Source organism: Coregonus lavaretus, assembly GCF_964263955.1.
Source record: "Coregonus lavaretus genome assembly, chromosome: 2".
Lineage (NCBI taxonomy): Eukaryota > Metazoa > Chordata > Actinopteri > Salmoniformes > Salmonidae > Coregonus > Coregonus lavaretus.
The window spans coordinates 85,139,547-85,156,645 of record NC_139989.1 but is presented as its reverse complement, the minus strand read 5'-3'; the positions used below and the strand labels follow the sequence as shown (position 1 = coordinate 85,156,645).

The 17,099-nt window shown below is 41.2% G+C and overlaps 1 protein-coding gene and 1 long non-coding RNA gene across 2 annotated transcripts in view; one reads left to right on the top strand and one right to left on the bottom strand.

The window, feature by feature from the left end:
* Positions 1 to 17,099, top strand: part of LOC311142441 — a 1,015,744-nt gene that overhangs the window by 112,130 nt on the left and 886,515 nt on the right. The window lies entirely within an intron of this gene.
* On the bottom strand, positions 12,699 to 14,170 carry LOC311141827 (putative nuclease HARBI1). Its single transcript, XM_084177314.1, has 4 exons — positions 13,958 to 14,170; positions 13,773 to 13,888; positions 13,565 to 13,676; positions 12,699 to 13,470 (listed from the first exon to the last, which is right to left on the bottom strand). Exons 1-4 carry the CDS (start codon positions 14,157 to 14,159, stop codon positions 13,100 to 13,102), a joined length of 801 nt encoding a protein of 266 aa, XP_084033440.1. The 5' UTR covers positions 14,160 to 14,170; the 3' UTR covers positions 12,699 to 13,099.

Sequence of the window (17,099 nt, the reverse complement as noted above, 5' to 3'; positions counted from 1 at the left end):
CAAGGAGGTCCTGCTTCTTACGTTGAAAGTCGTCTCTGAAAAGAGGAGACATTAGAAGGTTTCTTCTCTTAGTTTTGTCTTTTGTCTCGGACAAGGCTTACATGTCAGAGTTGTACTTATTTTACTAATTGACTTGTAGAAACGGTACAACTATATACAACATGTCAATTGTGAAATGATTGATATTGGACATCTAGTGTGAACATGATATTGGGTTAATCCTCACATTGCGGTGATTTCTCTACCTTTGATGAGGTCTACTTTGAGGTTTCTGGCCTGGGGAAGGGTTGCCCTCTAACAGGTGGTCATCAAAGGTGCCTTCCCCTCTGCCCCACGCCAGAGTCTCACTCCAGGAAAAGGTCTGAAAGACCTCTGTCTCCACCAGTTGGGACAAGGGACCATCTTTTTCCTGCACTAACTCCTTTTCTCTGAAAGTACATAGAAATCACACAAACCTATGATCCTACATTGTAGATATATGGTATGGCATATCAACTGAATTATAATCTCAAGTCTAAAAAACAATCACTCTTATCACATACTTCTACTACCTTACCTCTTGATGATGTCCTCTTTGAACTTCTTCACGTGTGACCTCATAAACAAAGCATGGAGGTATCGATGGCAATCCAGGTAATATCTGGCCCTGGCAAGGGGACCAGACCCATAGACTGGAGGTGTCCTCTTCACCTCGGGTACAGGGGACTTTGTTGGTCTTCCAGACAATCTCACCTTCTTCACCTTAGCTGGTGTTTCAGCCAATCTCACCTTCTTCTCCTTAGCTGGTGTAACAGCCAATCTCACCTTCTTCACCTTAGCTGGTGTAACAGCCAATCTCACCTTCTTCACCTTAGCTGTGTGTGTGTGTGTGTGTGTGTGTGTGTGTGTGTGTGTGTGTGTGTGTGTGTGTGTGTGTGTGTGTGTGTGTGTGTGTGTGTGTGTCTATATAGTAAATGCTATATATATATTATATGGTTATATATTGATCATTATATATTCTATTTATATAAATGACGGTAGTGTGTATATATATATATATATATATATATATATATATATATATATATATATAAATATAATGTGTAAAACTAGCAGTGTGAATGTTAAAACAATAAATGTTATAGAATAAGAGTTTACTGAAAATAATATAAGTAATTAAGTGAATAATTAAACAAATGTAGTGAATATGTCTGTTTGTAAATGAAACCTAGGCTATACAATTATTGTAATATGTAAATAAACATATATTTCTATGATTTATCTTTCCTGGTTGTTATTTCTCAGTGTCTCAGGACAGAAAATGTGCCAAGTCAATAAAGTTATGCGCCCAATTTTGTGTTTACTGATGCCTGTAATGATCTGCAAAATGTTGATTGGTTGACAGCCCATCTGTAGATTGTGTGATTTGATTGGACAACGAGTATTTGGAGCCCTTGGTCTAAGTCATTGGATATTCAAATGACACAGTTGCAAAAAAAAGGAGCAAAAAGTCGGTGGTTGAATTTCATTAATGTTTAATGAAAAAGTATGGATTTCAGCAAAAAAAGAAAGACACGCAACTACAGAGGACAAACATTTTATGATTAATTATTTTTTGAAGTATTGACCTTGGGAGAATACATAGCCTTTTTAGTGTTTTTCAAAATTGTTATTACACGACAAGTACAAGCCAATTTTGTCTGCATTTTCAAATGATATATACTTATGTCTTATGCCTTAATTGTAGTGGCGTAACTGTGTTGTGAGATCTTAACTAGAACAATAAGAAACTATTACTGGATATAGTCAATGGGATAGTTGTTGTCATGGTAGACTTTTAAAACTAATTATGTGGCTGGCCACCCCTTTACAACTCGGAAGGCATGGTTTTGCAGATAAATGAGTAAACGTGAACTACACTCTTAAAAGAAAAGCTTCCTGTAGGATCCTTTAGGATAATATAAGGTAAAAAATATACCTTAAGATTAATTTCCAAGCCTATACTCTGCCATCAGCTCGTTGTTGAACCGTTGTAGACTTCAGGGGTTCTTTGAAGAAGCCTTTTCAAAAGAGGGGTTCGTTTTGGAACCAGCAGCGCCCTCGTGAGTAAAGGGCGCTCCAGCGCAGAATAGGCCCTTTTCACGTGACGTCAGACAACTTCCGTTCTGCCGCGATGCAGGTTATGTTTACATCCGGTGTCGCTCATCTACATGGATGTCTTCTTAAGTTATAAAACATAAGGCAGAATTTTATGTGTAAATAGTGTTAAGGTAAATGTGGAAGGTGAACCTTTGACATTTTTTTCTTTAACTGCAAATTAACTTGTCATATACTGTATATCTCCTATGTACTGAAACACACATTTTGAAAAGGATTGTGATGTAAATGTCGACATGTTTTTCTTTAACTGCAAATGAACTTAATTGTGTTATATACTGTATATCTATGTATTGAAATACAAATTTTGAAAAGGATTGCGATGTTGTAAATGCTCTTACCAAAATCAAAAAGGATTGGAAGCAGTTGCTTGCAAACATATATTTAATAGTTCCATCAGTGCCATGACACATAAGCACATAACATGGTTAATAGTTGGATATTTTTACAATATATCACATTAGGTTCATTAATAGCTATGAAAAAGTTATTACCCTTAACAAAAACATACAGTATAACATTAGATCAATTAAATTACCAACAAAGTTAATTCATATTTACATTTTTTTGTACATACAATACAGTAATATAAAAGTACTTTATTTACAGCCCATCTAGCTTACTCAGGAAATATACAACTTCCAGTTGACAAAAACATCAGACTGGTTTGTCTCCTTTAATGTCAAGAGGTCCCTGATAGTTCGACATGAGGCAGCAGATGGCCCACAGCTGATTCACTGAACCCACTGTGGAAAGAGGAACAAGCCCATCCCAGATATGGTACTCCTTCACCCTCCGTATGGCCCTCTCGACTAAAATCCTCAGCCGGGCGATGGCCTGGGTCTTAAGAGTGTCCTCCCTGCTGAGCTGAGGAGATTTTTTCAGTGGAGGGATGACGAGTGTTGCCCCCACTTCTGACAACATCCTCTCGATCAGGAAACCCTTGTCCGCCATTAATTCATCTCCGGGCTGAAGTAAATGCAAGATCTGACATTTCCGTGTTATTTCCATGTCGGAGATGGAGCCTGTGTAGAGCTTTGATACAAATGTGATAACACCACATGGAGCTACACCAATCAGCCCTTTAAAGGTGGTGTGATTTTTGTAGCTCGAAAAGGTTTCTGACTGTAGTGAGAGGGAGGATGGTGTTTCACAGCGGATCTCGGTGCAGTCTACTATAACTCTCACCTGAGGGCAGTAGAGCTTGAACTTATCAGGCATTGTGGCCTGCACCTGCTCTCTTGTCATCCACACCGGCAGTGAGCCAAGAACCTGGTAAAGGTAGCTAGTCCATGTTAAAATGATGCGGCTAACTGTGGACAGGCTGACCTCAAAGATGGTAGACAAGGTTTTCTCCTGAAGCCCAGCTGCAACACGACACAGAAACATAAATAGTTCATCAATAAGTGGACGTTTTCGGTGAGGGCTAGGTGTCACATGTGCCGTTTGCTGTGCCTTAGACCAGTATACAAGCCGTGAAGCAGAGGGATAAACAGAATCCCAAAACACAGTGAAGACCTCCTTTGAGCTGAATCGTGTGTAGTAGCGATAGTCCTCATCTGTGACACAAAAATTAAAAAGGAGTGGATGCTGCTTCTTAACTGTCAGGTGCTGGATCTCAATTTCTAGGGACAACACTTGCAGCTCCAACTCTCGAATTCTTTGAGTAGCACTGTCCAGTTTACCTTAAGGGGAAGAAAAAGCATACATGTTGGTAGGTTAGTTATTACTCATCTATCCCATCCCATTTTCAATAAATAAAACTGAAGAAGCTTCTAAGATGGATGAGGTTTAAAACGCCAAGTCTTTTCACAGAGAGAGCAGTTACTCCAAATCGTAGTATAAAATAGTATTTTTACTTAACTGCCATATACTTTTACTTTTTTTGCCAAACAGATACATGGTTACTCTTATTTGTAATACTAACCAGGAGAAGGACGGCAGGCATAGTCGTGATCGTTTGTCACTGCAGGCTAAGCACCCTCTGTGCTGTCAGGCATCTCATGATCAGAATCATCCAGGACAGCAACACCAAGACGCTTTCTTGCTCGCTGGTAAACTGACTCCCGAGCTTGTGAGCCGCATCCTATATGTGTGAAATTAACCATATGCTTGTCATGATACATTTTGGTAATCACTTTTCAGTCCCTAAAATGACAAAATGTAGCAGCTATATTGCATCAGGATTAAATTATTAAACATTTTGTACAAGTAATATATTATTGGATTACAGTAGTATTACGTTTAACGCTGTCTACCTATCCTTACCCCAATCATTCCAGTGGAATCTAGACGGCACTGATCCCTGTTTAATACGGATCCGTCCACTGGCCGATGTGTATCTATCCTCAGGGGGAAAGTGCTGACTGCAAACAAAGGTGCTCCCACGAAGAATCTTAAAACTTGGTCCCTCATCTCTCCTGATCGCCCTCACCCAACGGGCACGTATTTCTCCATCAACAGGGAAATCGTGAAAACTCAGATACGGGAATTTCTGTTTGTTGTTTGAACAAAATGGTACACTGCAATAGCATCTTCTTGAAGATTGTGCCATGCTTCGGTGTTGGATGGGATGCTGTTGCGATACAGACACCGGGAGAAAAGAAACAGCTAAATTAACATTCAGCTTTGACCAGGAATCAATATTTATCTAGCTATCATGCACAACAGTATTTGAATAGGTGAGTTACTATACATTCATGAATAAACTAACTGCCTAACAAAGGGTTAGATAGCTAGCTAAGTAAACTTGTTACATTACAGCCAGGCAGCAATGTAACGCTACCTTTTAACGTTATCGGTATCTGGTACTAAGTTGTTGTTAGCTAACGTTAGCCCACTTTTAAGTAACTAAGGCAGTGAACAATTATGAATTAACAATAACGTTAGCAAGTTACAAACCATTGCATATACGTAAACATTATTACTCTTAACTTTACTAATTTAACTTAAACGTACCTTTTGGAATTTCTTCAAGTAGCTAGCTTGCTAGTTAGTGGTCAACAGTTGTATTTTCGTTGAGAAGTCTCAGGTTACGGGCGAACGGAAGTGAAGTTAACCTGCTACGCGGAAAGGCGGAAGTTAGATGACGTCATCGTGAAAAGGGCCTATTTGAATTCTACGCTCGAGCGCCCTTTACTCACGAGGGCGCTGCTGGTTCCAAAACGAACCCTTCTTTTGAAAAAGGTTTTTCAAAGAACCCCTGAAGTCTACAACGGTTCAACAACGAGCTGATGGCAGAGTATAGGCTTGGAAATTAATATTAAGGTATATTTTTTACCTTATATTATCCTAAAGGATCCTACAGGAAGCTTTTCTTTTAAGAGTGTAGTTCACTTTTACTCATTTATCTGCAAAACCATGCCTTCCGAGTTGTAAAGGGGTGGCCAGCCACATAATACAGATAAGCTACTACAATTAAGGCATAAGACATAAGTATATATCATTTGAAAATGCAGACAAAATTGGCTTGAACTTGTCGTGTAATAACAATTTTGAAAAACACTAAAAAGGTATTCTCCCAAGGTCAATACTTCAAAAAATAATGAATCATAAAATGTTTGTCCTCTGTAGTTAAGTGTCTTTCTTTAAATGCTCGTTGTCCAATCAAATCACGCAATCTACAGATGGTGCATCAACCAAAGAAAACTTTATTGATTGGCACATTTTCTGTTTAGAGATACTGAGAAATAACAACCAGGAAAGATAAATCATAAAAATATATGTTTATTTACATATTACAATAATTGTATAGCCTAGGTTTCATTTACAAACAGACATATTCACTACATTTGTTAAATTATTCACTTAATTACTTATATTATTTTCAGTAAACTCTTATTCTATAACATTTATTGTTTTAACATTCACACTGCTAGTTTTACACATTATATTTTTATATATATATACACACTACCTTCATTTATATAAATATAATATATAATGATCAATATATAACCATATAATATATATATATATATATATATATATATATATATATATATATATATATATATAGCATTTACTATATAGACACACACACACACACACACAGCTAAGGTGAAGAAGGTGAGCTTGGCTGTTACACCAGCTAAGGAGAAGAAGGTGAGATTGTCTGTTACACCAGCTAAGGAGAAGAATGTGAGATTGTCTGTTACACCAGCTAAGGTGAAGAAGGTGAGATTGGCTTGAACACCAGCTAAGGTGAAGAAGGTGAGATTGGCTGTTACACCAGCTAAGGTGAAGAAGGTGACATTGGCTTGAACACCAGCTAAGGAGAAGAAGGTGAGATTGGCTGTTACACCAGCTAAGGTGAAGAAGGTGAGATTGGCTGTTACACCAGCTAAGGAGAAGAAGGTGAGATTGGCTATTACACCAGCTAAGGTGAAGAAGGTGAGATTGTCTGGAAGACCAACAAAGTCCCCTGTCCCCGAGGTGAAGAGGACACATTTACATTTACATTTTAGTCATTTAGCAGACGCTCTTATCCAGAGCGACTTACAGGAGCAATTAGGGTTAAGTGCCTTGCTCAAGGGCACATTTACGTCATTTAGCAGACGCTCTTATCCAGAGCGACTACAAATTGGTGCATTCACCCTATAGCCAGTGGGATAACCACTTTACAATTCAGTTGATATGCCATACCATACATCTACAATGTAGGATCATAGGTTTGTGTGATTTCTATGTACTTTCAGAGAAAAGGAGTTAGTGCTGGAAAAAGATGGTCCCTTGTCCCAACCTGTGGAGACAGAGGTCTTTCAGACCTTTTCCTGGAGTGAGACTCTGGCGTGGGGCAGAGGAGAAGGCACCTTTGATGACCACCTGTTAGAGGGCAACCCTTCCCCAGGCCAGAAACCTCAAAGTAGACCTCATCAAAGGTAGAGAAATCACCACAATGTGAGGATTAACCCAATATCATGTTCACACTAGATGTCAAATATCAATCATTTCACAATTGACATGTTGTATATAGTTGTACCGTTTCTACAAGTCAATTAGTAAAGTAAGTACAACTCTGACATGTAAGCCTTGTCCGAGACAAAAGACAAAACTAAGAGAAGAAACCTTCTAATGTCTCCTCTTTTCAGAGACGACTTTCAACGTAAGAAGCAGGACCTCCTTGACAGAGGGACATGGATGGTGCTGTCAATGGCCTTGTTCACCAGCAGGCAAAATAAAATGAAGTTTGTACCAACATGCCTGGAGATGGAGCTGTGGAGGGGAAGATGCTGTGAGAAGATATTCTTCACTCTGAACTCCATGGCCATCTGCCTATGTTCTGATGCCACTAGAGGACATGTTAACAGGTTGAGGGTCGGCAATGATACCCAGATCATGAAGTGGAAGAAACAGGCTGAGGTAAGTGTGAGTCTTAAACATATGTAAACACAATTTGATTCATTGATTCATTGATTCAACACAACAATTTCATAATTCTATTATTTCATTGAATTTCTCATCTCAGTCAGGATGCTCTCGAATAGGCTTTGTCGTGCCCTCTCCACATCTTATACTTTTCTCATATTTTGTGTGCTCTTTCTTCCATATGGGAATGAATGCTGACAAATAAATGCTCATATTATTTTATTGATGAAGTATTCCACTAAATGAAAGAAGATAGAAATGAACTTTTGACCAATGCTAGCTGATAATATTTACTCTTCCATATGCGTTGTGTTCTTACATCTTCTTCAGTATGAGGTCTGGGATGTACACCATGTGATTTTCTTTGCCATATGCCTTTTTCAACAGCTTTTCTCTTTCTTTCTCCCTCTGTTTCTTTTCATTATAGTTCCTTGCCACCTCGTCCAGGTGGGCTTTCACCCTCTCCTTATTCTTCCTCACTTCTTCCTTACTCTCTGCTTTTCTAGCTCTGAGCAGTTCTTTTACTTTGTTCTTCTCCAACAAGTCTCTTTCTTTCCTCTCCTTTTTCTCCTGCTTTGCCCTGACTCTCTGGGCGCGTTTAGTTTCCATCTGAAAGAGAAAGTCCATACATGTTGGTCAGTGATCTGAAATATTATTATTACTCCTTCTCTAGCATGCAGTCAACTTAATCTGTTGAATCTGATAGTATAACCATTAGGAGGTGACTTATGACCTCCCTGAACTGTGACTGGTTAAATTGAGTACTGTACCTGTGCCTGCTCTTGCTCTCTGAACCTCAGGACAGTCTGCATCTGGTACAGCTTTATGTACGCCTCCTTCATCCTCTCCACCACATCCCTCTTCTCTATTGCCCATCTCTCTTTGTCCCTTTGCATTTTCTCAATTTCACTACTCTTTCTCTCCCGCTCCTCTGTAATCTTCCAGTTCTCCTTCTCCATCTCTCTCTTTTCCATCTCCCATCCCTTCTTCTCTTGTCCATTCAGGCACAGAATCCTCATCTTTTCTCTTTCCAGAGCCTCTATCGCTCTCTCCTTCTCTCTCAGCTCAATTATCCACTCCTCTGCTGCCTGCGTGCTCCTCCTCTTAATCTCCTCCTTCTCCTTCATCCATCTTTCCCCCCGTTGATCCAAGAGGCTTCGTAGGCCAGCCTTGGCCTTGGCCCATCTCCCCCTGTCCTCCTTCCAGGCTACTAGGGTCTGATTCCTCTCCTGGTCTGCTTTGGCCAAAGCTGTCTCCAAACCATTTCTTATGAGGTTCCATCCATTCCTCTCTCTCACCCTCTCCTTCCCCACCCTTTCATTCTCAGCTAACAGTCTCTTCTTGTGCTCCACTGTCACCTTCCATAACTTGGCCAAGGACATCTTCACCTTTGATATCTTGTCCACCATTGTTTGTTTGTCGGTCGCTGCTCTTTCTCTCTGTTTGTCCGACACCTCTCTCACCCTTTCATTCTCAGCTGACAGCCTCGTGTTCTCCACGGTCAACTTCCCTATCTTGGCCAAGTGCAGTATGTTCTGCACCTTCAGCTTTGCCATCTTGAGCTCCATATTTTTTCTGTCTGACACTGCACTTTCTCTCTGTTTCTCAAACAACTCTCTCTCCAGCTTCCATTGGTAGCAGTTTACCTCAATAGAAGCCTCAGTCTCCCTTATCTGTCTCAGCAACTCTTCAATTAGCCTTTCTCTTTCTTGCTCTGGTTCCACCCTCACCTTGTTGACTTCCTCCAACACCTCTCTCTGCAGCTTCCACCGGTAGTGGTCTACCTTGTTACAAGTCTCAATCTCCTTTCTCATTCTCAGCAGCCCCTCCATTTCTCTTTGTCTTTCTATCTCTCGTTCCCCCCTCATCTTGTTGCCTTTCTCCATCTCCTCACTTTCAGTCATCTCTTTCTCCATCTCAATGACTTCTCTCTGCATCAATATGTATGGAGAAACATGTATTCCTTCTTTTTTTTATTTTGTGTGAATCTTTTCCATGTCATTTTCTTAAAACTGTCTGGCCATGCCAGTTTTCCAACTTCAGTTACCTTCAGGCTAACTGGTATAATTTATTAAATGGTAATAAGTAGGCCTACCTTCACTGATTTCCTTAGAAGTCAAACACTTTTACACATTATTATGTTCTAACTCACCTCTCCTCTGCGATGTCTGTCCACTTATGAAGATTTAAAAAGATATACACTTGAGTAGTTATGGTGTGGTGAATGGATATGCTGGTTGTTTTCTTTGGTTTGGAACTTGTTGTAGCCAAGTTCTAATTCCAAATTCTATGGTTGTAGCCTAGCTTAATTGTTGAGTCATAATGAGATTGGAATGTTGGCTTGAATTCTGTATTATGGACAAAAATCTCAGAATTCTGAAGATTTTAGAATTATATTTAAAAATGATTGTTTGTCATACATTCTATATACATCATTCTAGCCCTTGGATGCTCTCTCAGAGTTATAAGTCTTATATTCTCAGCCCAAAAGAAATTTGGTCTATTTCAAAAATATTCAAAATAAGGATTACTTTGTAAGTATTGGTTGTCATGGTGCCGTGAGGAAGCCTAGGCAGAGAGCTCTGTTAATATGTGACCGACCCCCCCCCCCCCCCCCACACACACACACACTCACTTAAAGACCTTGAAGTTTGGTTTGGAAACAACATCACTATTTGTCCTGGCAATGAAGGTCTGTCTTCTGGAACACTCATGAAAAAAGAGAATGGTTTTCGTTTAAGTTGTCCACTTTAAAAACCCTTCAGCTTCTTCTGGCTGAGTTGCTTGAGGACACGGTAGCGCTGTGGCGAGGAGGCACAAGATAGGTCCTTAAAATAACATAACTAAGGCTACTTAACACTGTAGAAACTCTGGAATCACACTTTGTTGGCATAAAGACACCCACAATCTCTCCTTCTATCTCGGTACATTCTGTGTTGCACCAACGAGTGTTCAGTCCTTGCACACCATATAATGGAGGGTGTCATTCCAAAATACCCCTTCGCAGCATTGAACCTGCTAATTACCGAGACAGTTGAACGTTAAAATGATTGAGAATGACTTTCACCACTAAATAAACTTCCACAGTTTGACAAAGACACATCAGGGGAAAACAGCTACTCGTATTAAAAACCTTTAATTATGGCGATAGCTATTTGCTGCAGTGACTGAGAGCCAATTGAGGCCCAGTATTCTCAGTGCTTCTGGGGCCTGTGCAGTGCAGGTGAATCGTGTGCGTGTGTGTATGTGTGAAATGTAGGATTGTCTGAGCACAAACAGAGCTACTTATTTTGGCAACGCATGAAGCAGAGTTAGCAAACAGCTTGAGTGATGAATGACAGGCTGCTAGGAGAGGCAGAGAACCCAAAGATCCTTCCTCACTCACACTCCCAGAAAAAGCTTTTGAGTTGCTGTGGATCCAGTGGTTTGTGTGTGTGTGTGTGTGTGTGTGTGTGTGCGCACGAGGCAGGCTGTCTCTGCCAACTCCTAATGAAAGTGTTGCTGAGGAGGAGAGTGATAACTCTAAGACAGATGTGCCTCAGCTCACCTGTGTGTTTGTATGTGTGTGTGTGTGTGTGTGTGTGTGGGGGGGGGGGGGGGGGATGGGAGGGGGGTATGATGAACACATGACATCTGTCTGTGACACAGGTGAGAGCTCCAGCCTCTAGCCCAGCCAGACTAGAAAACACTCATCTGAAATTGGACAATAAACTACAGTTTGTAATGAAATACAGGAATGTGTCTTTACCGGTTACTGCCACATCACTGAGCTTTCTACATCTGAATGAGTTTTCTACAGAGATGAAGCACAGTGGTCAAACAGCAGTGTTGACACTGTGACTATGGTGGGGCTGTTAAGCATGAAACACACTGAGAATCTCACTGCCGATATACTGCCCATGAGTACTTACTTTACATTACTGACTTTATTGTCCCCATGGGGACATTTTGTTGCACTATCATGCACATGTTTAAAGTGGCGTTTATACAGTAGACAACAAATTGACAATACAAAATTCATAACAGTTACATACAGTATATATCAATGAAAGAGACTAGCCTGCTGGCCTTACTGGTGGATAGGAACATTAGCCCAAGCTGTTTAGGAGGGATATCACACCTGGCACAAATGTTTGTCTAGTTCTGTTTTTCCTGCCGGGGGGTGCCCTATACCTGCACCCAGAGGGGAGTAGTTCAAAGTTCAGGTACGGGGGTGGCTTGGGTCTAAAATGTTTTTGTGAGCCTTGCTGAGGGCTCTGAACTTAAAGATCTCATCACCTTGCTTGCTGTGGTGATAATCCTTCTCAGCATATTTTTCTGTCTGACAGTGGCATTGCCAAACCAACAAACAATGCAAAAAGTTTAAATACTAAGATTTGTAAAACACAGTCAGTATAGTACAGTTAACATTAAAAGATCCCAGCTTTTTGAGAAAGTACAGTCTCTGTTGACTCTTTTTGTAAATCTGGGGCCTGTTGCACAAAACTAGGATAAGGGATTAAGCCAGGATATCTTGGTGATCCTGGCTCAATTGATCCGTAATCCAGTTGCACTAAAGATGGATAGGGGGCAGGAGGATATGTTATGGTATAAATTACCATGGAGATTTATTCTGTGGAGCTAGCCTGCTCCAGACCAGGCTAAATTCCAGGATCTATTTAATCTCATCCCTAATGTCAGTCAGCAGTCACCACAAATGGAAACCAATAGTTATTTCACTGCTCACTATACATTGTTATCACATATAACTAGACCCACTGTCATTATTTAAACGTTTGTGATCATTAATTTCAATGATTTTGGATAAAAAATGATTTTTAGATGATGTTGCTATCATTAGATAATTTACAGTTTCCCATAGACTATAAGGCTATATATAAAATGATAGAATATTAGGGCCACAGAGGGGAAAAAAACACAAGTCATAATATTGTAACCAGTTGTTTTAAAGGAGGACAGTTGTTAAAATGACAGATGTGGGGCATTTCGTGAAATTGTACTTCAGTATGGTTTCATAAACAAAGACATGCTGATGTGCCAGAATATTAAGTATCACATTGTCATAAGTATCAAAACTGTAAAAACAATATGTAGCTTTTCTGCAGAAAGAACCAGCCTCATAAATTTATGACTTTATCCTTTTTCTTCAGTGTGGCCCTAGTACTCTGTCATATAAACAAATACACATTCCATATGAATATAAAAACACAATGTGTAACATTATGTTCCTTTATTGAATAAGGACAAAACAAAGCAGGTAAACCATCAGCTCCTTTCGAAACTGAAGTCACAGTGACTCTACAAGATGGAAAGCACAGAATCCAAGCATATTATACAAAATGATACATACACATTCAAAGGTCTGTATATAACACACCCTGCATGTCTGCACACTAAAATAAATGCAGGACAAATCCATACACATCAACTGAACAGACAAATGAATGGATGCAGTAGCCTCCCTGCAGCCTTGTATTACACACAGTATACCGCACAAACATCATAAGAGGCCAAATTCGTAAAAAAACGAACCCAAAAAAACCCAAATTCCTCTGCCACCGCAGGACATATTTAACCAAAATTGAAAGCACACATACTAACTAAAATAATTCAACACATATTGGTCCCTCAGCAGCCGACCACTGTCGTCATCAGGGAAGATTGCCGGATTGTCCCAGTCCATGGCTGGTGGCACTCTGGGGGCCCTCTCCTTCCTCAGGCAGGCCACATTGTGGAGGACAGCACAAGCCACAGTAATATCACATGCCCTAACAGGGCTGACCCTTAATTTGTGAAGGCAGTGAAAGCGTGCCTTCAGGAGGCCAAAGGTCATTTCAACTCTGGCCCTGGTCCTGGCATGGGCATGGTTGTAGGCCTGCTGTGCTTCCTGGGGGTCTGTGAAAGGTGTCAGGAGAAAAGGCTGGCAGCCATACCCCCTGTCTCCCAGCAACACACCAGAGAATTCACCTGTCAACACAAAATCTCATCATTACTACCTCATAAACACAGTGATATTCTTGACACAGCCATGATGGTTATAAATAGGGGTTGTGTGGCTTACCTTGTGATAGGCACTGATAGATTTCAGAGGCCCGAAAGATTCTGGAGTCATGGACTGAGCCAGGCCATTTTGCCACAACATTGCTGATCACACAGTCAGCATTGCAGACCATCTGAAATCATAAGATGAGGAATATTACACCAATCAATGCACATCACTGGCAATGCAGAGTGTTCGTCAATGGACAATATCAAAAAGTTATGTTCACCTGAACATTAATGCTGTGAAAGGATTTCCTATTCACAAAATCGGCCTCATGGGCACCTGAGGGGGCTTTTATCCTTATGTGTGTGCAGTCCACTGCACCAATGACATTGGGGAAACCTGTCACACAAAGTAATGAGTATCCTACTATGTGTTAACAGTTGTCCTGTAATTTGTAGATCCTCTTACCTGCAATCCTATAGAACTCCTCTTTGATGTCACAGAGTCTTCTGTGGCCAGGGAAGGAGATGAAGACATCTGCTAATGCTTTGATAGCCAGACACACACTCCTTATTGTGCGGCAAATTGTGGCCTTGTTCAGCTGTTCTGCATCCCCCACTGAGTACAGGAAGGCTCCACTAGCAAAAAAGCGCAAGGCCACACAAACCATTTGCTCCACACTCAGTGCATGGCTCCGTGCAGTGCGGTGCTTAATCCTGGGACCCAGTAGTCTGCATAGATACCTGATGCCATCTGCAGAAAACCTGTATCTTTCATATAGATGGTCATCAGGGAAGGCCAGTGGGTCCAACCGGTCCCCGAAGACCCTTTCTCGCCTGAAGGCTCTCCTCAGCACAAGTGCTTCTTCATCCACCACATCTCGCACGAATGGGCATGCCATTGTCAGAGCAGAAAGGAACACACAATTTTGGGCCTTCATATAGGCTAGTGGCCACACCTGGTGCTGGGGGGGTGGGCAAAAGAGGGCGATGCCGTATAACGATGACTTGGTTGTACTGATTGCTGGGAAAATAAAAAAAACCTTAGAAAGATGCCACCGTCCTGTGTGCTCACAATAAGAGCTCATATGTCATGGCTCACTTGACTTTACGAGAATATACCTAATTTTTATTTTGAGCTGTGTCATCTTCTTGGAGCTGGGGGAGGAAAGAAAAATAATGATTAATACATTTGTGTTACAGTTAGCATACAGTGTACATTGAAGGCATATCTCACCTCCCTCTCAAGTTTTTTTATTTCAAGGTCCAGTTTCCTAATTGTCCTCTTTTTTATTTCGGACTCCAGTGCAAGATTTTCCATCTTTTTCTTCTTGTACTGAATGTCTATGTCTGCCAGTTCTATTTGGCGCCGGAGGTGGTTGCCATACAACTTTCTGATAGCTTGTGAGCTCTGTGAACACAATACAATTAGCGCAGCTGGAATTTGGCAGGATGTGGTGTCCTTTTATTAATACGCACTATGTTGCCAGGCTGGTTTTCCCACTGTATAGCATCTGGGTCCTGTAAAAGAAATTAGATTTTTTGATTTTGATGAGGACTCCTCACCATTGTAGAGTAAATAGTACTTTCACAGTCTTAACATGATACCTCATGCCTTCTGGAATCCAGAGAGATGGTCTCCTCCTCATCATCGTCTCCATCATGTGCTGTTGCTGCTGCACTGGGGCCTTCACCCTATCACATTTAATCGGATTCATATTGAAGCTAGTAGACAAGACATGCCAGGCCTACAGTATGCCTTTGATGGAGTACTCACTGGATCAGCATCCTCTGGTGCTTGTGCTGGTGGCTCTAACAGGAACACAGTGCTGCCAGACACTGCAAGGCAATAGGTAAACCAAAGTCAGACAGTCCAAATTGATTCAATATGAATGTGGTTGTATCCCATGTAGAGATGGAAGGACATACCTTGAATGAAGCGGGTGGCATCTTGGGAGGAACCTATGCTCGTCTCTTTCCCCCCAGGGATCCCCTCTAAGACGGGCCTGCCTTTATTTAGCTCCAAGGCCATGTCCTCTGCTGGGGTAAGGTCAGCCTTTGGTGACCCACCACCCGTGCCTTGTCTGTGGGTATTCTTTTTCACTGCTAAAACAGTACAGACAATGTGTGAGCAGGCACCTTCTGGGTACAATATATGCTTGTGCTTTGTTAAATATTAGTCAGGGACCATACCATTCTGCAGAATGTTCTTGTATTTGATTTTGACCTGCTGCCATGTCCGTTTTGGCCCGTTCATGTTTAATCTACACACACACACACACACACACATTTAATGGAGTCACACTGCAAAAAATTACTTGGTATTTTTGTCTTGTTTTCAGTAAAAATATCAAAAAATTTATCATAGCTTTATACAGTGTGATGGAGTTACTTTACACAATTTCACTCATATCTGCAGTGCATTTCAATTAAACATTTAACCGTTTCATAATTACAGTACAACTGCATTTTTGGAGATGTGAATTAAATATTTGAATTGTAATTGTGATGTTTCAGCGGAGCGGTGAGTGTGTAATTGTGCACTACTTACGCATTCAGGCGGTCTGCAATACTTTGCCACGCTTTTTCTCTTTGCTTTATCACTGTGGCGGTGTTGCCTTTCTTCTTAATTATATCTTTTACCTCCTCGTATGCCTCCATGAGGATTTGTGCTTCCGACGGGGAAAAGTACGCAGCTCTAGTTGCCATGGTAAATCAGTTAATCTGTGATCTGTGGCGGGGTCTATTTGAGTGAGCCGTGAGCGCGCACCTATCCAGGATTGGTTTCACCTGGCTTAATGAATCCGTGTCTGCTCATCCTGGCTTTGTCTTTGTGCAACCAATTAAGCCTGGACGCACATGTTTTGGCTTCATTGAGCTCAGCTGAGTCATTTATCCCGGATGTCTTAATTCTACTTTTGTGCAACAGGCCCCAGCTACTCCACTGGTTCATCTCTGTTCTCTTGGCAGCATCAGTAGAACCATAGTGTAAAATGTCCCTTCAAATTAAGAGTCCCCATGCTCTTGACTCTTGGGATTGGCTGGCCTAATGGTCTATAGTAAAACATAGTCAAACTCTCATTTGTATCTGTCTGGTGCAGTTTTTATACACTGGCTGCCTTCAGTTATAGGTAGATTAATCCTTCACTTCACATTTTAATCATTTAGCAGACGCTCTTATCCAGAGCAACTTAGAGTTAGGGAGTGCATACATTATTATTATTTAATTTTTTTCATACTGGCCCCCCGTGGGAATCGAACCCACAACCCTGGCATTGCAAACGCCAAGCTCTACCAACTGCCGGCCATTCCCTCCCCTGGGCCAATTGTGCGCCGCCCCATGGGTCTCCCGGTCGCAGCCAGCTACAACAGAGCCTGGATTCGAACCAGGATCTCTAGTGGCACAGCTAGCACTGCGATGCAGTGCCTTAGCCCACTGCGCCACTCGGTTGATTCAATATTATCACAAACAATGAAGAATACCAATGAAGGTTTTAGACAGATAAACCTCTACAACCTGATTGTACTAGTGAAGTGGTTGATGACTAGATGGCTAGTTGAATCAGTAGATGTGCTGTCCTAGTGAAGTGGTTGATGACTAGATGACTAGT

What these genes read in the sequence shown, in the direction of transcription:
- LOC311141827 (XM_084177314.1), bottom strand. Translation starts at nt 14,159, where the DNA reads ATGGTTTGTGTGGCCTTGCGCTTTTTTGCTAGTGGAGCCTTCCTGTAC. An exon ending in GGAGTTCTATAGGATTGCAG is followed by an intron (nt 13,889 to 13,957) that starts GTAAGAGGATCT and finishes TTTGTGTGACAG; the next exon opens with GTTTCCCCAATGTCATTGGT. An exon ending in TTCACAGCATTAATGTTCAG is followed by an intron (nt 13,677 to 13,772) that starts GTGAACATAACT and finishes TTATGATTTCAG; the next exon opens with ATGGTCTGCAATGCTGACTG.